The sequence below is a fragment of the Haliaeetus leucocephalus genome, unplaced genomic scaffold (genome assembly GCF_000737465.1).
Source record: "Haliaeetus leucocephalus isolate CR32 unplaced genomic scaffold, Haliaeetus_leucocephalus-4.0 Scaffold306, whole genome shotgun sequence".
NCBI classification, from domain to species: Eukaryota; Metazoa; Chordata; class Aves; order Accipitriformes; family Accipitridae; genus Haliaeetus; species Haliaeetus leucocephalus.
This window is the reverse complement of record NW_010972742.1, coordinates 7,994,976-8,020,227: the sequence shown is the minus strand read 5'-3', so window position 1 is coordinate 8,020,227 and position 25,252 is coordinate 7,994,976. Positions and strand designations below refer to the sequence as shown.

General features: G+C 52.7%; 1 protein-coding gene across 1 annotated transcript in view; it reads right to left on the bottom strand.

Moving 5' to 3' along the window:
- ASTN2 (astrotactin 2) overlaps window positions 1-25,252 on the bottom strand; it is a 302,383-nt gene that overhangs the window by 189,173 nt on the left and 87,958 nt on the right. The window contains exons 6-9 of the mRNA XM_010571011.1: window positions 24,124-24,291; window positions 11,806-11,890; window positions 11,561-11,635; window positions 10,963-11,100 (exon numbers count right to left, since the gene is read on the bottom strand). Coding sequence (XP_010569313.1) covers window positions 10,963-11,100; window positions 11,561-11,635; window positions 11,806-11,890; window positions 24,124-24,291 — 466 coding nt within the window. The remainder of the gene's footprint in view (window positions 1-10,962; window positions 11,101-11,560; window positions 11,636-11,805; window positions 11,891-24,123; window positions 24,292-25,252) is intronic.

Genomic DNA, 25,252 nt, shown 5'->3' with positions numbered 1-25,252 from the left:
ACTCCGCCGCCCCCCCCCCCCCCCCCCCCCCCAAATCATGTCATCCCACTGGTCTGGCACCAAGTCAAACTAACACAAACCCTGGAGGGCTCTTTCACCTGGACCCAGCCCCCACTGCCCTGGCAGGAGGGTGGGAAGGGTGGGCTCAGGTTTGCCTACACTCACATCAGGTAGGGATGATCTGCTCCTACCTTAAGTCCTCAGGAAGCTCCTGTAAGGGAGAGAAGCAGCCAGCTCTCATAACACACCTAGTGCTGGCTTCTTGGCTCAAATAAGCAGAGTACCACACCTGGCCTCCCCATGTCTCCTTTCCACAGGGAGATGCAGGATGATAACCAGAGCCATCAGTAGCTCCCTGCAAGAACGGGCAACATGAGCCACTTATTCAGAAAGGGCAAGGAAGAACTAAGGAGACAGATATCCTGGAATAGTGCATCCATAATAAATAGTCCTGGCTTGCAGTGGTGCCCATCCCAACTACTTGGAGCAAGTCTAAGAGGACTCATTTTGGCTGTCAGTAAACAACAGCTAACATCCCTTGGACCCAAATGGAAGCCAATTACCAACTCATAGGTAAAATGCCACCACAAAGACTGGCTGTGGGCAGGAGGTGAGCAGAAACCCACAGCTTCCCCGAAGGAAGTCAGCACCACGGAACAAGGCGAGGAAACCAGGTACCACCACTCAATGCCCACCAAGCCCCTGCGCAGGGACTTTGGGCACGGCCAGGCTGTGAGCCGGGTCGGCAGCCGCTACCAACGCTCGCAGACCAGAGGCAGCACTGCCCAGATGGCACTTAGCCTCTGCAGGCACTGCCACCTGGGATAACAGCCTTGGTGCTATGGAGCCGAAAGGTCATGCTTCAAAATAAGGGCAGGCTTTGAGTTAAGAAAGGGTTAATGGCAGATTACAGGCTGCCAGCATGGGCACATATGGAATAAAAGGGGGGCTGAGATCAAAAGCCTCATGGTGGGTTAACTCCATCTGTTCCCACAGGGTTTCAGGGCTTCCCCCTGGGGAGACAGTGCAGAATAGCTGCTCCACAGCATCTACTTCAGTAGAAGAGCCCTAACACATGTCAGGGACCTGTTACACATACAGATCATGTCTGGTATGCGTGGTTATAAGCAATGTATTCACCCCTAGGACTCTATGGGTCAAGAAGCCCTTTATTAAACCACCTACAACTTTATCATTAACCCCAAGCTGTGTCTGTCTCCAGAGGAACCACTTTTCAGAGCCAACATCTCTAGCTCTGGCCCATCTGTGTTTGATACGCACGCATGAAAAAAAAAAAAAAAAGGCAAATGTAGACTGAACTGAACAAAGAGACTTCTCACTGCAAAAGCTCAGTGCATATTTACACAGTATCCTGCCCTAATTCTCACCTTCTTCATTTATGTCATTTTAAGACCTCCGCAGTAGCAGGGAAGTATTAGCTGGTGTTTAACCGCGTGCGCCTGGGTTCAGCACGGCTCCCGACGATCTGCTGCTGGAAGAGAGCCCCGTGGCAGGGATGGACGTGGTGAGGTAGTGACTGGGGGATGGTCCACAGCAGAAACACCAGCCGGGAGGGCGAGCAGCACTGGGGGACACTATCCCAGCCTGAGCCCGTTTTGCCTTACCTATAAGGTGAACCAACATCAGCCGGCACGGAATGACCTGGCTATGTGACGCGTGGGATGAACCGCCACGTGCAACACCTGGACCTCCTGTTTGCAGGAGACATGAATACACTCCCCCCGCAAACCCACGCAGCCACAGTGCCAAAAGACCTGCGTGTGCCCTAGATGCAACTGCGGGCTCTTCACCCCCCTAGCTGCCTCCCCTCCAAAGCCTGCTCAATACCAGCCACTTTTGTTTCCTCCGGTGGAGGAAAAAGATGCGCTAGATAAATTACATACAGACCTTGTGGTCCATCAATACCCTCATCCCCATCCCTCCCTCCCAGCCTCCACTCCGGTCCCCACCAGCACCGCTCAGCCCCGCCGGAGCCCGGCTCTGAGCCCGGCACAGCCTGTGGCACCGCGCGGCAGCAGGTCCCTAACTGCACCCATCTGTGTTATGATAAAAGGCACTTGGTTGTAGCCAATAGCACCTCGTTATATCAAAAACACTGCAGGAAACGTCTAGAGCAGAACTGATTACGGCACAGTAATTCTTCAGGCAGTGAAAGCAGGGCAATTCCCAAGATGGGATTATTTTTTTGCAAAGCTTCACCTAATTTTCTTGATTTTTTTTCTGCCTTGCTCGCTCCTCAGCCTTCCTTCCAAACCTCTCCAGCTTTGCAGCGCTCTTTGATTTAGTCCCTCAAAACAATATTCTGCTTAACGCACTCCAGTGTAGTGCCCAGGAAAGCACCACCATCCACCAGACCTCCGGGCTTTAAACATGTAGCAGCAGGAAAAAGTCAAGAAAGCTTTCACTTTTCACTCTGTAGCCAGCAGCCTGATTTGGGGAAACCAGAAAAGACCGGACAGGTACTTATAAACATCTAAATCACAAAAGGTGAAGCTGAGTAAGCAGCAAATAAACAGATGAAAAGGGGCAACGATACAAAACCTGGGCAGCGTGGAGGCAAAGGGCAGACGATTTGCAGCTAACACACGGTCCGGTCCGGCTGTGGTCCTGCCAGCCAGCTGCAGCAAAGCACAGAAAGGTTTTCTGAGCCGATGGGCAACACCAGACAGGGTGCACCGTCCCCTGCTCTGTGCAGCGCTGACACTGTCTCTCAACTACGCCTAGCTTTTTGGTGCTTTTCACCTCATTTTGAGCTGCTTTTGCTCCTTTGCCTGGAGGTCAGGGGGCCAGGGGGAGCCTGCAGGGCATCTCTCCTGCATCTGAAGACTGCATGGAATGAGAAGGACCAGCATGGCATGAGCAAAATTACTCTGAGTTGCCTGCAAAGTGCAGCACCAATGGCTCCCTTGGCTGTCCCAAGGCCAGCAGGAGGAACAGAGGGCATTTTGCCCTAATAAATCACCCCAAGAGCCGGGGTGACATCCAGGAGTGGAGCAAATCCTTCAGGGGCAGCAGCCACAGCTGTGGGGCACCGTACGGAGTCCACTGGAGCCGATAGAAACATCACCCCGGCCCCAGCTGCTCAGAGGCAGAAGCCAAAAATAATTAACTTCATTTGTCTTCGGAAAGCGCAGCCATCCCGCTTTGCTGGCCGTGACTGTGGCTGTCCCCGTGCCCGGCCCCGGCTGCCCACGCTGCTGGGTTCAGCAGCCGCGGTGCCTGCACGGTCGCTGCCTGAGGCAGGTGACTGCCTGCCCTGGGGTGAAAGCTGAACGGGAGTTTTTCCCCTTGGTTTTGTCTGGTTTGCACAGAACTGCCTTCCCTCGTCCCTCCGTGGTGAGAACGATGTTCCTCAGCAGCAACATGTGCATCCTCCCTTCTGTTTAGCAATTAAAAAAACCTGTAAAAATAAACCTAGGGGTCCATCTTCTCCAAAAGCCCTTTCTAAGCCTGCAAGGGACAGTGTCTTCTCGCAGTGCCCTTAAAGCAGAAGGACAAAGCTCCCCTGTTCATGTCCACCTCCATTCCTGTCACCTCTGTTGAGATGATTTCTCCTCCCCACACCGGCTGTGGAGCCTGTCACGGGTCCCTGGCACACTCCCAGGAATGTTTTAGCTCGGCTGAATTTTATTAGTTTTGTCCTCTGGATGAAGTGATCCAACAGTAGTTACAGGAGGTAAAAACGAGAAAGGAGCAGCAGTCACAGTCCACGTCAGGCAAGTTTAAGGCAACTGAAATTTCATCAGAAGTGGTTGGTGGATGGTGCCAGCTCTTTCCACTAAGCTGCATTACAAAATAGCTGAAGAAAAGGAATTAATCTTTTCCCAGTGTCACTGCCCCACCTGGGACCGTATCCCCCAGTGACACAGCTAAGCTGAAGGAGAGCTGCACATCCAGACGGGACCGGGGCCATCATCCCACCCCACCCTCGAGCATCTCAGGGCCTTGAGAACAAAGCTGCTGAGGACAGCCCTGGGAGAGAGGGCAGGGGCTCAGAGCATCCTTCCCAGGTGCCCAGAAAATCCTGTCCCTCCTGCTGCTGCCATTGTCCTCCCTCCTCTGCTGTCCCCCTCCTGTCCCCAGCGACCCACGAGTGCAGCTCCCAGCCCCAGCCCACCGGCAGGGCAGTCGCACGCTCTCAGCTGGCACCAGGTGAAGGTGATGTGGGTCAGCTTGTTCTGAAATGGGAGAGGGCAGAGCTGACCCCAAATACTCTGCACTGGCTGGGGCTCAAATGCCTGCACTACGAACCAGCCAGCAGCGCTGGCCTGGCACCGCTGTGTCCATCGCCAGCAACCTGGTCCTTTCCAAAAGCACCACAGCTCCCTCCCCAGCACAGGAGAAGAAGAGGAGGAGGAGGAGGAGAGGTTCCCTGTGCCAAGCCTGACACAGGTCCCCAGCATCCCAGCACCACGCTGTCACACAGCCACCCCTGTCTGGGCCAGGGGATGAACCGCCTGGTCCCTCTCCCACCCGCAAAACTTCTAGTCCCCTTCGCAGGCAGGAGAGGCATACAAAGGCAAAGGCAGTAAAACTCAAAATAGGGGGGGAAAAAACATGATTCAGGAGAAACAGTACACACAGGCTTTATAAACATTGAGGCCATGGGGCTGCACTTTGAACAGGCAGCTACAAAAGCATGCTCGGGCCGATTTTTAACAGAAAGCAAAGGCAGGGACATAAAAACAAGTAACACCATCAAACAGGGACAGGAGAACTCCTTTCATTGAAAAAAATCCAAGTTCTGATTTCACTGCCTTGCATCACCCTTTCTGCTAAGCACACACATCAGCACAGTGTTTTAGAGCCCCTGCCTCCCCCTCCAAACGCTCTGTACTCGCCGCTTGTCTCAGCGCTGGCAGGATCCTGCTCCACCATGGATCCTCCTCCAGGCGGTTGGATGGACGGACACACAGCTCCAGCAGAAGATTTGGCGTAAGGGGCCGCTAGAGTCCAATGCCAAACCCTACTCTGTGACAGGAGATCCCAGATACATTAAAGGGAATCGCTTTGGGTGTGAGACATATTTGCATATTTGGCAGGTGGTGGGATTTTTTTAATTGTCTCAATAAATATATAAACAAAATCTGTTCGTTTGTTGGGTTGTTTTTCCCTCCTGGGCTCTGCGGCACCACGGACGAGAGGAACAGCAATCGCTCAGCTGCCAAACTTGTAGCTGTTGCTGCTGCTCCCTATGATGGATTTGCTTAAGAGCCAGGTCCAAATTTACGTCCACTGTCCCTAAGAGGTTTGATCATTTTCTGTGCAGTTTTACAGCCCAGCATCAAGACCTCAAAAAAGCAGTAGGTTTGCACAAAGGACCAGAGCACAGAGAGAGTGAAACTCAGCATTACAGTAGCAGGAATTATTAAAAGCCCCTGAAGAAGGAGGGCTGAAATGTCCCTTGGATTCTGGGCATGGTGCAGCTGGTGACGGACCAGGAAGACAGGCTGAGGGCAGCGAGGTGCCTGTGCCCTCCCAGAGGTGCTGGGTGACCCATGTTTCAATTCTGACCTACCCTAGATACTCCCTGGGCAATTTCAGCTCAAGCTTTTGTTTTTTTTTTCCACCCCTGTCCTCTCTGCCTCTATTTCCCCATCACACAACTCCGGTAATTCCTCTCTCATTTTGCTGCTCACACCCTTCGGTGGCTGCCGCAAGGTTACATCTCTATTTAGTCACCCCGTAGCCAAGTGAGACGTACCTGACTCTTCTAACCTGCTCTCATAAATCAAAGTGGGAGGCAGGGAGCAGGAAAAATCCCGGTAAGCAGCCAGGACGATGCTAAGTTGACAGATGCAGGGCAGGGGCTGGTGGCTGCCTCCCTGTAAAGCATCTGTCCTTTCCCTCCAGAGGATGAGGCCAAAGGCTGCCTTTATCCCAGTGCCAAGCACTGCAAGCTGAATCTCCACCGCTTTTTGCAAGACGACAGCGTGTTGGGGTGATAAGAAGCCCAAGCCAGAGCGGTGGGGACGTTATCTGTGGGGATGATGGTGTCTCTGTGATGTGCACAGTAATGAATTGCCTTGTTTGCAGAAATGAATAAGTTGTGTCTGGTGATGCAATGACCAATTTGCTCCATCATATGAAGCTGTCCATTCATCACGGGCACCAACTGCCAGGTGCTTGCGGTCAGTTTATTGGCACCAGTGGAGCAAGGGGCTCCGCAGGCAGCTCCCCGGGTCCCTGCTGAGGAACAGCCCAGAAAAAGGGTTTCCCCTCTCCCCCGACCTCCTGGCTGAGGGTCCTCCAGCATTGAGCATCCAGAAATCACACCTCACTCCATTCCAGGAGACAGAAAAGAGGGAAAAAAAGACCAAGTTCCCATGGCATCTCCTGCACCAAATGGCAAGAAGAGCTGGCAGGATCCCCTTTGCCTGCTCCTGCCCATACCCCGCCGGCATGCTGCCCACAGGGACCAGCCCAGCCCACCTCCTCAGCCTCAATGATGCTCACCTGCAGCAGCACCCATTTTCCTGCACTCCTGCAGATAAGGCACGAGGCCAAGGCACAGGAGCTCTGCTGCTGCTGTGACAGCGTGGCCACGGCAAAGCTGTTTCACCTCTCCTGGCCCAGATTTCCTTTGCCTTTCTCATCCACTTTGCTTTCCATCCTCCTCTGGTCCCAGGGAGCCTCACACCGCAGCGCTCAGCACCAACTTGCAGAATCACAAGTGCCCAAATCACTGCAAAGCCCCTGCAAAACATCACTGCAAATCCCTTGTAAGACTGGGGCAGTGGTGGTGTCACAAGGGCATGGCAGGGCTGAGCCAGGGAAAGCCACAGGCAGGGAGCAAAAGCCCAGCTCCCGTCCTCTACATGAGATGGGACGCATGCAGGCACAGAGCTGGGGAGCAGAGCTCTCTGCCGCCGAGAGAACTGAAAATAAAATAACAAACAAATAAAAAAAAAAAAATCCAGTTGACTGTACTTTGGCAAAGAATTCAGAGAGCAAAGGGGCTCACTTGGGAGCAAAACGAAGATGAATTGACAACGAGTTCAAGAGAATTCATTCTGCCGCTGAACACTTGTCTCTCCATCAGGACATCTCAAAGGCTTGTCAAGCGAAGGCAAGGCTTTTATTTGTTTCTATGGTTGCCATAACGATAGAGCTATATGTCATGTCAGGCGGCAGCTGAGGCTCGCGCCTCTGATTTATAGCTGCTCACCAGAAATTATCAACTTTTCTGCAGAGCAGGTGGCATGGTGAACCAGGACCACCAAGCGTTTGCCAGTGCTGTGCTCTGCCCCTCGGGTTATCTCTCCTCTCGGTCCCCTGCAGCCGGCTGTGCCCCAAGGGATGCTTTTATTATTCCCCGCAGGGATGCTTGGTGCTGACAGTGGTGGGACGCGGGGGCTGCGGGTGCGGGTCCTCCCCATGAGCTGCCGATGGGGCACAGAAGCGTATGCTGCTGCAATTATAGCGATTCCTGGGACAAGCGGTACCTCCTAAAGGGCCAAAAAGAGACGGAGAGGTGTCCAGGGAAGGCCAGCAGAAGGATTAAATACCTAATAGTAATTTGTTTAAAAAAAATATGGACTACTGTGTTTAACACCAGGTTATGGAAGAAATACAGATAAGAGAGAGGAATGGGAGCAATGGGGAGAGGGAGACAAAGAGGGGTCTTGAAAACAAGCGAGACAAGGTGGGACTGGGAAGTATTTCTTGTCCTGGCAGAGCGTGCACAGCTGGGACAGTCTGCCCAGCCTCGGACCTGGCCTCCAGCCCAAGCCAGAGGCTCCCCAGCATGGGGAGAGTCCTGCAGCGCTGCTGGCCAACCTCATATGAACAAAGACGTCACCATTAGTGTGGCCGCCACGATCCCAGACGTGTGACCGATGTGATCATCATGTGGAGGCTCAGGCTCTGGGGTTGACGAGGGGATGCTCAATACAGTTACTGATAAATTATACATATAAGTTTCATTAACTCTAAGCACCCTCGTGATTAATTTATGATGCACAGCCCTAAAAACTCCATCACCAAGTTCTGCATACAGAGTCCTGTCCCCACTCAAGCCCCAGCACACATAGGAACATGCCCGCTGGGACATTTACACGTAGACCTTTGGCTCCCATCCATAGGAATTTTCTCTAATGACATGGCTGCAGCAGCAGGAGGAAGCTTGGGCCCTTCATTCCCATCCACCAAAGCACTGCGTACAGCTTGTTGCACTGCTCAGCGGTGAAACACACGAAGAACAGCATCTCTCTGGAGAAGCAGCAGGGAGTCAGCATTTCTCCAGAGAGCTGCTGAAAGGCAGAGCCCCACCTGTCCCTTCCGCAGTCTCAAGCACCTTCATAAAAACGCAAGGCCACATCCGAACCTTTAACCCTCCGAGTTGTAAAGACTTCATCACTTATTTTCTCCAAATCAGGCTTTCTGCAATTTCCTTCCATTAAACTCTTCAAGACAAGTGACCGCAGAGCCAAAAGGTGTCAGACTAATGAAAGGTCTGGAGGAATGCAGCACGCTCGTTATTAAAGACGCAGAAGAAATACAGGACTGAGCTACCATCGCGGTGTTACAGGACAGCAAACAGGGCACTCCAGGCGCTGAGACGCGGCTGTGTTGCAGCTGGTGTAATACAGCCCAGGATCTGGCCCTTGGCATGGGGACGTGACTGTATTAGAGCTCAAGTGCTGCAGGACCACCCGCGGGAGCTGCCAGCACCGAGGGACAGCGGTGCCACCGCCGTCCCACAGCCTGGGGAACAGGTCCCCCGTCCCATGCAGAGGGATGGCTGCATTTGAACACCTACACAATGGACAGTGTGTGTTCACCTCCGGTGGTAGGTTGACATTATGGGTCATCATCCCGACATCTGAACCACCAAAATCGCTGTATTACTGCTCCCTTGAGAAGCTATCAACACTTGTCTCAGTCCAGAGGGACAAGGCAAAGAGGCTGCAAGATAAACAGCTCTAAAAGCACCTTTCTCATTGTGTGAAAGCACCCAAGAACCTCAGAGGAGGGTCTCAGAGACAGGCCAGTGCGATGCTCGTGAGCACCAAACACAGCAACGTCCCTGATCACCAACTGCAGTGGACCTGAACAGCCCCAGCATTAGCTCCTCCACACCAGCACACTCCGCTCGGGTGGGATCACCTTGGTTTCCACCCACCCCAGGGTGCTCGGGACCCCAAGCTTGCAGCCCGATCCCCGTTTGAGAAGTGTTTAAGTTCTAATGCAGAAATAATAGATCGCTTTTCTGTTTTCACTGTTTCTATGAAACCTTCCATAATTCAACATCAAATATTTATCATTACGTTTATTAAAGTTTTAATAATTTAGCATCTCCTGTATGTAAGATACAAGTGCTGTGAACTCATCTCCCTCATTCTACCTGGGTCACTCCAATATTTATACCTGGAATTCTCAGTTCTAGTTCCACTTACAAGGCGAGCAGGCATCAGCCTCCATGCCAGAAACTCCTGTCCTGCTGCCTGGCATCCATCCCGACCAAAACTATTCCATGAGGATCAGTGCCCAGAGACAATTACTGCACTGGAGCAGAAAGCAAGCTTCCTAGCCTCTACTTCACTAACATACTTTTAACAAAGATGTGAGGAGGCAAGAAAGAAATAATGTTCTCCTGGCATTTTGGCTTGGAAAATGTTGACATAAAACAAGGCGACCCTTCACCTTCTCAAACGAAAAGCAGTAGTCTTCTTCAGACAATAAAAACAATGCTCTTAAGAGAGCCAAATTGTGAGAGATATGTACCATCAGTCTCTTTTTGCAGGAAAGGGAACAAGCACTAATTAGCAACAAAAACACACTTGGAAATGAGGACCTCTTGGATGCCGTCCTGGCTCTGCCATAGATTTTGCAGGCACTTGCCCCAGCCATAGCCCTGCCAAGATGATGGGACAGAATAATGGAAATCCACCATCCCATCGCTCTGGGAAAAGAAAAGACAGAAGGGGCCGGGGGACATAAGGATCCTGCTAGTGCCCAGGAAGATGATTCACAACACAGACAAGAATTTGCAGGTCAGGAAATTGTGTCTTGAGTCAAGAGGAGAAGGCAGCAAGAAGGAAGGGAGGGAGGGAGGGATCACAGAGTCTCCCTGGCACCCAACAGTCACGTGCTCAATCTTAATTTAATGGGGAAGAGGGGAATACACACTAAATACTTTAGGATAAACCCTTGTAGTTGACAGTTAAACCCTTGTAAACCAGACAGAAGACAATCACCACCACCGTTCTCCTCCAAGGCAGAGGCTGCTGCTCCCTTTCCAGCTGGGGCACAGAAGACAGCTGCTTTGCCTGGCTCCTTTTCCACGGGACCCCCCTTTGCCCACCCTCAGCCCGGTCTCCCAGCAAACAGCCGCTCCTTCCACCCGGGCAATTCTCCTCCTGCAATGCCCTCTTAGGTCCCACTTCTGAACTAGACTGTCACAAGTCCAATGACATCTGAAAAAAATAAAAGCCAGTCAAAATGGGGAAGCCAGAGAAATATCCGGGCATTTACTGAACTTCAGGAAGGGAAAAACCCCTCTAATTGTATAATAATTGGAGAAGGAACACGGCCTTTCACCAGGCTCTGACCTTGGCCCTTCATGAGCACCATAGCAGACTATCTAGGCCTGGGTAGATGTGATATACCTCTGAGTTTCTGAAAGATGATAGCACCTCCATACTGGTAAATGCATCAATTTAAGCTATGCAATCTAACATTAGATTTAAGCCACTTTAAAATTGCCTTGCCACAGGTTCATACCAATTTACCTGACTGGATTGGCTGACTTCAGAGCTATATGCACAGGCCTGGCCTAGACCCATCAGGACCAAAAAAGCCTGGAGGGCTATCACATCGCATTTCTTAATGGAAGAAAATTAATCAAACTTATCATCATAGAACCTACTGCATCCTCAATAACAATTTAAAGAGCAGCAGTCGCTCAAGCATGAGGAAAACGAGAAACCTGCTTCCTACCTGACATCCGCTGGATCTTCTGTCACCAGAACATCTGTCTTGCAGCTGGCAAGAGGATTGATGGAAAGCTCCACGGGGGGCACCACGAAGCTCTTACTGACAGGCAGCCACAGGCCTTGACCCAAACTATAGGTGGACCTGGAATAAGGACAAACGTGTCATATAGGAACAGAGTGTCCACAGTGAATGGTGGCCCTCTATTGCACCTGACCACCTGGAAGTCAGAGCAGCGGTGGCACTGTGGGATAATTTAGTCATTTGGTCCTGTCCTCAAAGCCAGATGAGAGAGAAATAGCTAGAGATGTGACAGAGAGAACGTGGGGATGGTCAAGCTCTTCTTTTTAGTCCAGGGGGACTTTCTGTACGCACTGTCCTCGCTTTTGCTGAGCTGCGTCTGGCTGAGGGGATGAGAGAGAAACCCTTCTCTGTCTGCAGAATATGAACAAGTCTTTCAGGTCTGTCAAAGGCAAACAACACCCATGTCCCCCAGCCAGAACAACAAGACGGAGCCAGGAATGACCAAGAGGTAGCATCCTCTGGGATGTCCTCACTGGCTCTCCCCGCCGGGATGTCCAAGCTGAACACTCCTTTGACTGACCTGAGTATCTTCTCCGGCGCCTGCTCTCCTGTGACCAAGTCGTATCCCCGCTCGAGCGTCGTGTACGGCCACGGCCTGGGAGGCAGAGAGGGAAACAGCAGCTGTGGCACATCACTTGGCAGGGAAAGCGTCACAGCCCGGTCCCAGGTCTTTGGTGCCAGTAATGGCTGGTAGGGAGGAGAACTGGGCTCCTCACCAACATGGGAGCCAGGACAGAGCAAATACACCATCATATCACTACTCACCCTTCGCTGTGTCCCCAGTCACTGCGCACACACAAGTGGCGATGGACAGGGTCTGGGGCGTAGCCTTCATGGCAGCTGCACTCTCCTAAAAGAGAAGAGAGGAAGATGAGACCTCTCTGCCCCAGAAGTAAGTCAGTGGGCCCTCCTCCCCTGCTGCCCATCTCTGCTTCTTCGTGGCCATTCTTGGTCCCTGCCGTGGATCTGGAGCACTTTGGACTCTTCCAAAAACTCCAGGAGATGCAGAGGAAGAGATGTGGAAAGCTGCAAGAAACCTGTAATCCTTCTGGAGGAGGTTACGTGATGTAGTACCTGCAGTAGCTGGGGATGGGATTTCATGATGCAAAAGGTCTGTCCTTAACCCATGATCCTGTGCACCCCTGCAGCTCTCCAGGCTCAGCAAACCTCTGCCCATGGCCTCCAAGAACACCTCACGCTCCCCACAGAGATGTGCCCGCATGGATCTGGCCCCTGCCCTGGTCCTGCTGAGCCCTGCCCGCACGCCTGGGGCCGGCGGTTCACTCTTCTGCAGGGATCGTGACCTTGCTTGAGGAGAGCCAGCGTCCACTGCCACACGCTTCCCGAGTAGGGGGACACCCCCAACCCATCCCGGCCATGTTCCCCTTCCCACCTCTGCTACTGCCACCTCACGCAGGACAGGATGGCAGAGTCTCCTGCAGCCCAAACCCCCGACCTCCGTCCTCCGCAGGCAGCGTCCATGCCGTGCCCCCGTCCCGCAGGTAAGGGGCTTTCAGCCCCGCTCCCCTCCCCGTTCCCTTTCACTCTCTGGGCGCTGGCTCACCCCGTTACACCCTTTTGACAGCAGGAGAAGACATTTCCCGCACCAGAAACCTGACCGTGCTTGGCCCAAATTGATTCCGTGTTTGGTAGAAATACATAACCCGGAGCAAGAAACGGCAAAATCAAAAGATTAATTGGATTTGCAGGTGGAGTTTCTGTTACAAGCTGCTGCCAATGGTTTTTCCCCCGCCTCCCCTCCTCTCCTTTCCCCTTTGTGCCTGACAGTGCAGCAGGCTGAGCTGTAAACACCAGCAGAGGTGGGGACCTGGGGAGGATGCTGGGGGGTACTCCCATCACAGCAGTAATGCAGACTGGCAGGTACCTGCATGCTCATCGGGATCCTAAGCAAGTTCTTAAAATGCCTCGCAGAGATTACAGTAAAGAGCTTTATTGTCAGGAGGGAGCGAGATGGGGGTTCAGCCGCTGAGAATTTTGAGGAAGAGCTGCCTGGAAAGGGGGAGGCAGCAAAAAAAGAAAAGAGGGGGGAAAAAAGAGACAGCTAATGATGTGCTAAAATGCAACAGCACCTTCATGAAATATTCACTGCCTTAAACACATCTAATATTAAAGATTAAATGTCCTGGGATTTGTCCTAGCGACTTCGAAGCACTGATTTATGATCTGTCAAAAGCTGCTAACCTCATGATTCATAACGGGAGCAGCAGGAACATTGCTTCTCCAAAGGGAAAGAGTTGGGAGAGAGACGGCAGCGCTAGCCCCTGCTCTGGCTCAGCCATGCCTGGGGGCTGGGGCGGTCTTGTTGCAAGAAAACGCAGGTCCTAATAGCTCCATCAGTGATTTTAAAAAAAGAAAAGTTATTTTTTTCCTTGGCTGCTTAGTACGCAAGTTTCCCCAGCCGTGCTGCAGATCATTAATTCCTGGTGCTTATTACATAACAAATATATGCTGTGCAAATGAGAGACATCTCAAAGTGCTTGCAAGGCAGAGCTGGGAGTCTTGGGGCACCGGCTCGCACTCAGCTCCTGCCACAGAAATTAGAACAAGTAGGGAAAAACCACGTACAGAGGTTGGCATCAAATGGCCTGAACGCCTCCCTCCTTATCGATGGCTGGAGGTGCCGGCGCGGTGAACTCCTTTCCCATGGCGCAGGAGGGTTTATTTTGTCCGCCGGCTTGTTTACTGCTCCGTCAGTTTGGCATCGGAAGGAGAAACTCTATCAACCTGCAGAAATATTGATTTTATCGACTCCAATCCTGGAGTTTCAACAGCTACAGCTGGTGCTCGAGGCTTTATTGGGAGGTTTATTGGGAGGTTTATTTCAGTAAGTGAGAGGGCAAATGGTGGCACCAGCTGAGGAGGAGATCCAGGGCGGCAGAGAGGTGGGAGACTGGGGAAAGCCCCCAGGGCACAGAGACCATGGGTACGTGCCCCTCACCAGGACCACTCGGGACCAGCTTTCCATAGGTTCTCCAGGGAGATCTGCACCCCTTTGGCAGAGTTTTAGAAATTGGATAGGAAGGCTCCCAGCACGGGATCGGCTGAGCATTGCAGTCTGCTGGAGGAGCGGGGACTCCATCTCTTTGGGACAGACAGTTTAGGATCTATTTCTGTATCTAGACCCATGAACAGGCATTTAGTGGGGTTTCCAAAAAACCTCAGCAGAACCTGCTGTGCTCTTACAGGTTTTCACAAGCTTTTGCTCTCTCCCCATCAGCATCCACCCTCCTTCTTTGGCCCCCTGAGCTACTCTCTTACTTTCAGTCTGTCCCTATCCTCCCCAGACACAATGCTGAGCCAGGGAGGATGCTGAACCAGCCAGACTAATCCTCACAGGCCAAGAAACACCTGATAAAGTCCCCCGAGCGGCAGGAATGGGGATTCCCGTACCTCTAACTCCTCTTTAAGGTAAGTGCATTTTCTGAAGAGCAGATTTCAACATGCTGCTAAAATAACCCAAACCACCAAAAGCCATAACAACAGTGCCTTTGTTCAGAGCTACTAAATCCCGCGTGCTTCTGAGACGGGCACAGTTATGCACTCAGCATTGCTCAGGCTAAGTTAGGATTCAACCTGAGCTTAAAGCCAAAGTCAACCAAAATAACCAAGTTTGACAAATAACCGCACCTGAAGCCGGATGCAATTTCCACAGGTCCTGCACATGCCTCCACGCAGCGTTCGGCTGCTGCAGGAGGACAAATGAATCAGGATCTAAAGACCGCTGTGACAAGCATCCTATTTCTGCAGCCACCAATCCGCACCGTGCCCACGGTAAAAACACAGGCGTGTGCAGTCCTTCCTCTTCCTTTGGATTTATAACCCACAAATCAGGTCGGATAATCCATGGCAAATTTTGAGCTGTTATAGCAAAAGGATCGTTGCTTGCTCAGTTTAAGCAAGAGCAGGTCCCAGTGCTCAGCTCTGGAGGTCCCCTGTTATATTTCCAGTATGTTATTAAACAAAATACGGGGAGGGGAGGGAACACCTCTGCCATTGCAGAGAGAAGATGAATAAATCAGGAAATGCAACACCATCACTCTAGCAAGAGGCTCAGAAAACCTGTTATTCATGCAACACATGCAGCTATGTGGAAAGGCGAGGGGAGAGCTGAGGCCACGGGAATGCAGCAGCACCCACGGCACTGCTCTCCATCTTCTCCTGCTCCCCGTGCCCCACTTACACAAAATCTCATCACAGACTGTGCTGCCATGACTAATTACAGGTAACATGGACTCTCCGTGCCAGTTTCTGCTCAGGGAGGGCGAACCCTTGTCTGAAGCGGCAGGACATATCCCCAAACACTGCAGGCACGTCTCACCTGCAACATCCCTCTTGCTGTGCCTTCATCCCCATGGAGGCTGGTGGAGGAGACCACTGGCAGCTCAGCCCAAAGTGCCACGCAGAGGCACACGCAGCAAGGTAACGGGCTCTGTGTGGGCAGGAGCGGGGAGCCCAGCCTGCGGCACCTGGAGAAGCGGCCGTGCAGCTCCAGCCCGCTTTGGCCCCACGACGCTGCAGGCATCACTCCTGCCCTCAGCCGGGAAGGTGAGAAGGATCTGGAGCCTGACTTGGAGGAACGGGGCAAACTAAGGTCACATCAACCTGGTTTCCACACGCAGATGTGAGCTTCCTCTGCCTGCTTCTGAGCATGAGGCTCCTCATGCTGCCCGTGCTTCACACTGGGTTTAGTGCTGGAGCTGGAGCAGGGCAGGGCTAGAGCAGTCTGCAGTCATCGTCAGCATCTGTGGCTTTGGGCTCAGGGCTGGCCCATGCTGAGGCTCGCTCATGCCTGAAGGAAACAAATCTAACACAAGCCACATCCAAGCTCATCACCTCCAGTGGCACAGGCATGGGGCAAAGCCAACTACGTGGAGGAAAACAGCCCTCCGGCTCCTGCTGCATCTTGACCAGCACAGCTGGAAGCTTTAGCTCTCTTTTTTTAATATCTGAGCTGGAAGTTGCAGAACTATTCTTCCATTTTGCCCACTGTACCATGCTGCTGCTTCTCCTGAAAGGGGGAATGGGGGAACAGGGTCTTGTGCTGCACCCTCCCTGGCCATCCCCATGCTCTGCCCAGTTTGCAGCAGAGCAGGGTTGCGGGATAAACTACCAGTGTGCCAGGATAATCCTGTTCGCTTCATTAGGGCGAGAGGCGATCCACAGTGATAATGCCGCAATATCCCCCTAATCCCCCCGCCCAGTGCACAGCATGACGTGGAGGCTCCCAGAGTCCTTGCGCTCCCAGGGAAGCTGCTCTTTGATGTCATTGGCATTTTTATTTAAGGAGTCAGAGGGGTTTTGGCGGTGGTGGAGCAAACCTCTGGCTTGTCAACCTTCTCCTGGCTGGTATCCGTGATACCCTCCTCCACAGCAGCACCTCCATCCCTGGCATTTACCCTCATCCCAGAGGGATGCCCTGCTGTGCCCCAGCTGCAAAGGCACCATCCTGGGGACCAGTCTGGACCCCAGCAGAGGTGGCAGCCTGCTCCCAGAGCCTGCAGGGCTACAAACAGGTGCCTTTTGACCCGTGCGAGCATTGCATATACCCGCTCACACCGGCTTCAGGGCTGCCTCTCCCACCTGAAGCGATGCACAGCCTGGCTCCAGCTTTTTGGGTCCCCTCCTCTCTGGACACACACACATACCAGGGGACACGCCAGCCCCAGCAAAGCACCCTCGGTGCCAGCAAGCCGTAGCATCACTTCCCCGGCTGCCCTCGGCTCTGCAGCCCAGCTGGGTCGTCCTCCCTGCAGAACCCCCACCCCAGCAGCGGGGCGAGCTCCAGCACAGCTGCCTCCCCAACACTGCCTCTTGCTTCTCCTCCTTCTACCCACCACGGCATGGGAGGAGAAAGGGTCTGCAGAGGGAGGTGGGCACCGGGCGGCAAGCCGAGGCCAAGCATTTTTCGGCAAACAGAGACGGCCGTTGAGCGCGGCGGCTGCCCGCCCCACCGGCCCTGACTGCACCAGTGTTCGCTGCGGGGCCGCGGCACAAAGCCCCTCTCTTCTGGGCGAGTGCGGAGCCATCTCCAGGGTTACCAGCCTGCTCCGAGGCAGGAGGACTGGAGGGTCCCCCCTCCTTTCCTGCTGCAGGGATGCAAAAGCCTTCACCCCCATCAGCAGCTCAGGCTGCATGGCCTGAATTCCCTCGCCAGGAGCAAAGGCTGCTGCAAAAGGCATCTCCTGCCCAGGTGCTGCTGTCCCAGCCACCAGCTCGGTGCTTGGCAAGGACAGTGTCTCCTTGTCACCACCGTCCACAGCAGAAGCTGCTGCCCAGGAGCCCCCATCGGGGCAGAGGGGACCTGGGTGCTCCCACGTTGGGCTCATGGGCTGCCTCCTGCCACCACGCAGGACACCCTGTGCTGCGCCCAGATTTGCTGCCCCTCCGCATGTCCCTCCCAAGGTGGTGGCAATGCCCAAGAGCACTGGCAGTAGCCCCGAGCACCAGCTGTGTGGCACAAGCCACCGACAGATTGACACGAGTCACCCCACCCCTCCAATGGCCATGGCCACCAGCCCCCCATAATGAAGCTGTCAAGGCCTCAGAGTCTCGTCCACGTCCGGAGGAAGCCCTGCATCGATTTGTCCTTTACAAAAGGTTTCTGAGCTCCTGGCAGAGAAACAGCCTCTTCATCCAGCATCCACAGAAAGTTTGACGAGGGTGAAATCAAACTTCGTGTCCTTCAGCCATCTGAAGCGCACGCTGTGACCCCATGGGCATCTCTTACAGGCTGTTCTTCCTCACCATTACAGAGCAGCCCGGACCCTTGGCGCAAGAGGAGGCTGCAGGGCTCCCTCTGGGGCATGCCGTGGTCCAGTGGTCCTCAACACTGTCTCCGAACCACGTGCGATGCTTGCTGCCTTGACCCGGCTCGCTCCCTGCCTACAGCAACCCTCGTGCAGGCAGATCTGGCTGCACCCCTGCACCCCATCCTAGAGCTGCGATAACCCGCGGGGAACTGCCGTGGGCCCCCCAAAGCAACACCTCTCCTTGCTGCCAGCCCTCCTCCCGAGGGATGAGTACTCTACCAGGGAAATGCAAACCCTGGGAACCGCACAAGAAATCTCAGCCACCAAGTCCTCCTCCAGACAGGAGTTTCTCTGCCTGCAGTCTGGCCTAAACAAAACCAATAAACCATCAAACTGTCTGCTAGGAGCACTCCCCGTGCCGGCCTCAAAGTGGCTGCCAGGGGTGCGAGCGCAGCATCTCATGGCTGCGTGGGTACCTGAGCCAGCGGGTGCCCCGGCACAGCTCCCCTGGGAGGAGCAGCTCCCAGCGGCACAATGACACGGGTGAGCTCACCAGGGATGGGACAAGACACACATTTGCACATCGGTTGGCACCGGGGCTTCCCATCAATAGAGGTACGGATGAGAGGAAAGTTAAAAAACACCTGCAACAAAACCCTTTCTTAAAGAGTTTGCTGTACCCCTGTGGGATGGCAGAGCAAGGGCCTCTTTCGAGAAGGAGATTCGGAAAAAATGAAACACAGGTAAGGATGAAAAAGGGTCTTACTAGTTCATTGAATTCCCAACTTCAATGAATAAGTGAAGCGTCTTCAGAGAGCTGCTGCTGGAGTCAGGCTTGGCCCCCGGCCGAGGCCGTGGCTCCTCCGACAACCACGGCAGCAGCGCTGGCTCCCGGTGAAGCTCTCTGAAAAGCTTCTCTTCTTGCCCTTGCTATCTGCTGTCCCGGGCCTTCTGGGATGGCATTTTCCAAACCTGAGTCTGCTTCATCCTGATGAGAAATGCAATTTCAGTAAAAGCAGTTTAGCTCTCAAGGAACGAGACAGGGAAAGTGGCTCCTGCCCGGCTGACCTGACAGAGTACGGAGGGAAAACCTGGAGTTAATTTGACAGTTATCCCTCCTCTCCCCCTGCTGCAAGTCACCCTCTTCACTCAGATCCACCACAGCGCTTAAGTGCAAGCTTAACTTTCACAGATTGCACCTGGGTTTACGCTCTGCACGGGTTTTATTCTCATTATCATCTGCTCAGCCCCTACGCCACGCCACCAAGGAAGATCTCCCTGGGCACACGTGCGCGGCTGATGCAAGGAACCAGTGAGAGGTCCCACGGGTGGGCCAAGGGTGGTCTGCAGTGCCATGGCTGTCATCCTCTGGGGTGAACACTACCCCAGAGCTGACCATGAGGGGGTGAGAAGCCACCTCCTGAAGCACTGGTGGGACGGGTCAAGCCAGGGAGATGAGCTGCAAAAGACACTGCAAAACTCATTCCTCTTCCCCCCACTCCGTGGTCTTTAGACAAGCATAGAAATGCCATTACAAGAACATTAGCAGCTGCAGGATTAAACACTCTAATGGCAGAAAATGAGAGTGTAAAGACAGCACAGATAACCTTAACTCAGCCCCCTTGCAGGCATGCATTTTGATTGCTGTTTATGTATAACACTTCAGCCCAGAGCTAAATTAGCTTGGGAGTTAACTGCCTCCTGCCCTGCTTGGTGCATGAGGCAAGCTGTGCCACCACATGAAAAGAAATCGTATATTACATGGTTTTTGACCAAGTTATTAAACCACATACCTTAGAGAGACAGAACCTCATCTTATAAAAGTCTAAGTCAATAAAGACACTAGGATCCTCCAACAGCGAAAATAGCAGAAGTGCACAAGAACAAACAAATATTACTTGATGTGCACAAAAGCTGCATGATATTAAATTGAACTATCGGAGAAAACGGCTGTTTTCATAAACACAAATACACCCTCACCAAGGTTGGTCATGTCCCGATTTACATGCTCAGCTCTGCAACCTCCAAATCCCCTGAACAGGTTGCCTTTAAAAAATGGCTCAATTTTAAAATTACTTTCACCTGTCTCCTGCCTGCAAGACCCCTGTCCTACCCGGACAGGAACACCATCTGTGGCTCTGGTGACAAACTAGCCCATTTGGAAGATGATGGAAACAGGTGTTTTTTTTCCTCCTGCCAATTTCCAGAAAAGACCCTTCACTACCACATCTCATTCGGTCCTTACAAGCCCATACCTACTGCTTTGGGGGGTGCCATCAATTGTGGATGCAAAGGAGAGAATTTCAATGGAGAAGTGCCGGATTTATAGATGGGAAAAAAAAAAAATTCAACGCATTTGCACCTGCTAATCAAGGTAGCTATCCATCTCATTTATGCCACTGCTCCGGCAAGCCTGACAGCACAAAATCAGAGGCTGTTTCTTCCAGCATTTGGCCCTAAGGGACCGATTCTCCAGCAGGTCTCTTAAGCGATGCCCGCAGAATGTGCAAGTGAATCAGTTTTGTGCATACAAAGCAGGTAATTGTGCTCACAAATCAGGATTTGCATATGCCGCTGAAAACAGAGGCTCTCATAAACGTTACTGGAGCTGGTAAGGGAGGCCAGCGAAAAAGCAAGCACTCCTGGATTTTACACAGAGGTATCCCAGTGCGTGGTATGAACGGCGGTGCTGGCAACATACTCCACATGTGTCCAAAATACAGAGAGCAAGGAGAGTTGACTGCAAGTCCCAGAAGACAAGAAACCTCCCCCGTTCTTGCTTCAAGCAGAACAGTCAGCACCTGCCAAGAGGATGGGGTATTTTGGCTGAATCCCTCCGGCCAAGGACCGCATCCTGACCCCGGCGAGGCGCCTGTCCCATCCGATGTGGCAGCACGTGGCGGCTGGGGCATGGCCACCGTGTCATGTCTGCAGAGGGAAGACCCTCAGCAGCATCCGTTTATATATGTATTCGCAGTCATGTCAGACCAACTGGCTTGGCTGTTTCCAAGGCAGGGGGGAAGGAGAAAGTCAGTATTTTGCTCATGTGCAGATGTTGGTGCTCCCTCTGAAAAGCCCTGATGAGCTGGTGCTTTGCAATGCGGGTTTGAAATTTGTCAGGGGGGCAGCAATCATTTAATTAAAGAGTGAGTCACACGGCAAAGACACAAGGGAAGGCAAATTAAGGTCAGGCAAGCAAAATGTATTTTGGCATTTCCTAGTGTTTCAGAGTCTCCGTTTTCACTGCAGATTATTATTCACACTGAAGTAGTACTTGGTGGCTGGAGTTATGAGTCAGCACATTGTATGGACAGATCTTATACAAAACTCCAACCCAAAAGAGGTCGTCAGTGCTGGGAAGTGGTAAGAGCTCGAGTCTCACCAGACAGAGCATACGTGACCTGGGGGCCTCTGTCCAAAGGTGTGCCAGGAGCCCTGCCACCGAGGATGAGTCCTACCCCAAGGTCCTTGGGGTAAGGAACCTTTGGGACAAGGCTGCATCCACACTGCTGAGAAGAATGGCTCCAAGGGGAAGGCTGAAGTCAGATTAGCTATAAATGTGCTGGAGGACCTCAAAGCTGGCTCTGCTGCTCTTCACAGGGGAAACCTTCAAGGCTTTCATCCTCCCGACAGGATAAACCTCAGTCCATCCTCCTCATGGATGCTTTGCCCAGCCCGAGAGGACAGGGGGCAGGGGAAACCCGCAGCACCCACCATTTGGAATGCTCACAGAGATGATAAAATCCCTGACCTGAAAAGGTTGAAATCTAGGCAGGATTTATGTCCCATAGTAAAACCACAGGCCTGCGTCTCTCACGGTGATAAAAATAAATCACCCTTAAAAATAGAATGACATTAATAAAAATAGATCTAAAAATACATGCAGTGCACCATGGAGTTACGGTCTGCTCCCAGCCTGGCGTGGAAACTTCCCACCAGCTAAGGGCTGGCCAACGATGATGAACGTAAGTGGTGCTTGGGGCTATGTCCTGGGGTAGGTGTCAAACAGGTACTTCCAAAGGCCTAATTTTCAGTGGGTGTTTGCTCAGCTTTTGTGAATTTTGGAGCTCTTAAGGGGGTCTTAGATTTAGGCTTTGAAAATCAGCAGCCCCACCAGCCAGTTCTACTCTACCCCTGTGGATCCAACAGGCACAGACAGGAGAAAGATTTTGCTTTATCCACATGAAAACTCCCAGGCTAGAGAGAGGGGGAAGAAGCTGATTCACAGATTTTGGGTGAGGAACCCGAAGGTTCAGATCAAGGCTGCTCTGCCCTCGCCTCCCATCACAGGTAAGCGGGGAGGATGGGAACCAGGGACGGGAGCCGTAGAGCAGCTGGCGAGGTTAGGATCCAGCGCAGTGCCAGAGCAGAGCACCTCCCGGGCTAACAAGCATCGCTCTCTTCCCCACAAACGAGATCTGACACATCCTGCTCAAGCGTGGGGCATCCAGCGAGAACGACAAGCTGCTCCGGCAAGCTGGGGACGCAGGGGGAGCAGCAGCTGGGCCAGCACACGAAAACAGCCGCTCCTCACAGCGGAGGCCATGCGAGGATTAAATCAGTCCTGCTCAGTGCCAAGAACGGCGTGGGGGCTGGCGAGTGGAGCCACGGGGCTCTTCCAACAGGGAAGTCATGGTCTGGCTCCATAAGGTCTCCCCGCGGTTTCTGCTAGAGGCAGAGTTTTTTCTCTCCTCCTGCTCTGAACCAGGGGACAGCTGAACGCATCTTCCCTCTCCTGCAGAGGTGGCTGCATTCCGCCGATGCCTGAAATGATCTTTCTGCTCTGTAACATCTGGATGAGAAGAGCCGCCTCCTGCCCCATCTCCATCTGCCGGGGTGGCTGCTACCACCTCCCAGCCCTTCTTGGGACTGTAGGCGATGCCCAGGGCTCGTCTACGCAGGGAATTCATCCAGTGTAATTATTCTGCTGCAGTGATGCCTGCCAGTGCCTCCATGCAGACAAGCCTCGAGAAACAGGAGTACTGAGAAGAGAACATCGTCTTGACCAGGAAAATGGATTTATGAGACCAAGTTCAGTATTTGCACCTCAGCTGAGCAGTGTGTTCATGACTCTGGAGGATCTCTTCCTCTCAAGATGCCATGTATGAACGGCACAATCCATGGCAGTGGGAGGCTTAGAAAAAGCCATCTCCTCTGTGAGCCATCCCTCTTCAAACCCCCTGGCAAAACCAGCAACCAACTTCCCTACTCAGAGCCACGAATCTCATACACAAACACATAGTGAAGAAACTCTCATTGCTAAGAGAGGAGGGAAGCAGCTCACGCGGAGAGCCGGGGCTAACCTGGGAACAGTACTTCTCAGTGAGGAGACAGGCGGGTTTGTGCGCTCTTTAGATGCAGAGCATGCCAGGAGCAACAGGGCCACTTGTCTCCATACCACCAAGAAGGCATCCCACCGGAGGTGAGGCACTGGGGAGCAGGACCAATGCTCACTGCTGCAGAGGGCACGGCACACCCCATGTTACAAAAAACCAGCAGAGACCCCGAGCCACCTTCCCATGCAAGGTCCTGTCACCCGCACCAGATGAGGAGATGTCACCTCCTGAGGGCCAGCCGTTGGCTGGGGTCACATATTTACTTCCCACCCATGCAGTCCCCCTGCCTTCATTCACTAGTTGTACGTTTGCTGTTTTCTGTGTTCCCAGCTCACCGCAGACTCCGAGATCCCCGTTTGTCACCCACGAGCATGTAGGCCAGAAGGAAAGGTGACACTTCTCTTTTGCCCGGCCCCACATCTCAAGAGTTCCAGCAGGGCTGGCAGCTGCTGCTTCACAGGGGCAGCCTTTGCATGCAAGCAGAACGTGCTCAGCAAAAAGGCCATTTACGGATGGGGAAAGATGGCAGACTTCACAACTGCATGAGGAAGGGTTGGAGGAGACATCCAACCTAGGTGACTATCAGGTAAGGGCACTAATGGGAAATGTGGTGCTCTGCGGTGGAATGGTCAAAAAAGAAAAGGGATGGAGATGGGGCAAGATCATGAGTAGTTTTTCCAGACTGGACAGCAAAATAGCACAATTTAGAAGCAGATAAACTCCATGTGACTGCAGCTGCGACACCAAAGAACTGATAGGTCCACCATTTCAAATCCTCATCCTTGCGCCCACCTTCTTTATACTTTGCTGATGGGGGTCACCACTGTGTGACCCTGCCGGTACCTCTTGGTCCTCCGTGCCTAACACCAGGCTAAGGCAGAGGTGAGCCGAGCAAGCATCGAAGTACCCAGAGACAAACCTTCTCCCTTGCATCTCCAAGCTTTGCAAGGTCTTCACTCTTCCCTGGCCGCCCTCACCTGTCTCTTGGTCACACAGTTGTTCACAGGCATCAGTGGTCCTCTGTCCACAGAGGTCTCTCACCCAGGGGGATGTGGCATTGATCTGATAGTACAGGGACAGCTTGGCTGGATTAAGCCAGTCGGAGATGTCCAAGTAGCTCCCCTCGCTCACAACGAAGCTGCTGCCTGGAAGGTGGGAAAAAAAGTGCATTAAGTGAGTGTAAAAATTAAACAAACAAACAAACCAAATGGGTGTTTTGTCCCAATATCAGAACACTCTACTCTTCAGGAGCTGCTGTGATGTCAAGATCAGCAAAATAAAACCAAGTTCACCAACACTCAGACCCAAAGAACTTCATTTGACCATTCCTCTCCATATGAACGTGCCCCAACGAATGGTCCACCAGCTGGGACACTCCTCAGCCCCTATCCCTACCCTACTCAGCATCACGAGACACTGGATTTGATTCCCAGATCTCTGCAAAAATATGGACCAATGTAATCATTCTGATCTGTCAGACTGGAGCATCACTTCCCCAGCTCATGCAGGTGGTGTCCGCAAGATGCCTGGATGCCAGGCTCAGGACACGGATGGGCAGCAGCAGCATCGGCTGTTCCCACTTCTCTTCTTTAGTTGAAGGTGAGTGAACTGGCCCAACACACAACTTCTCGTATGAGTGGTCTCGTGTCAGAGACGCTCCCTCACCCTCTTCCTCCTGAGAGTTAGAAGTGAATTGCTGCCAAAAATCTTTTCTTACAAAATCTTACGTTTCTTTATTTTGTGAAATGTATTTTTCCCCACTGGCATCTGGGAATATGCATCATCTAATTAGCCAAATAGATTTTCAGTTCAGCCCAATCATTTCCTTATCTAACATCTGAGGCCCAGCATCACTTGGGGGATTTTGCTGGCACAGAGGTCCTCATTAACTCTGATCTTCAATTACATTGATTATAAGACTGCCTCCATAATAGCACTGCACAGATCAGAGGGGAGCCAAAACCCCTCTGCCATTAAGTGGTGTTTTGCAAAAGTTACCAGGGTAAAAGCCTCTAAAAACAGGGGAGAAGAAACCTTCAAAGAGGAGTGGGCAAGGGGAACTGCCAGGTAGCCCAGGAACCCAGAGCCATCCTTCCACTAAGCGCT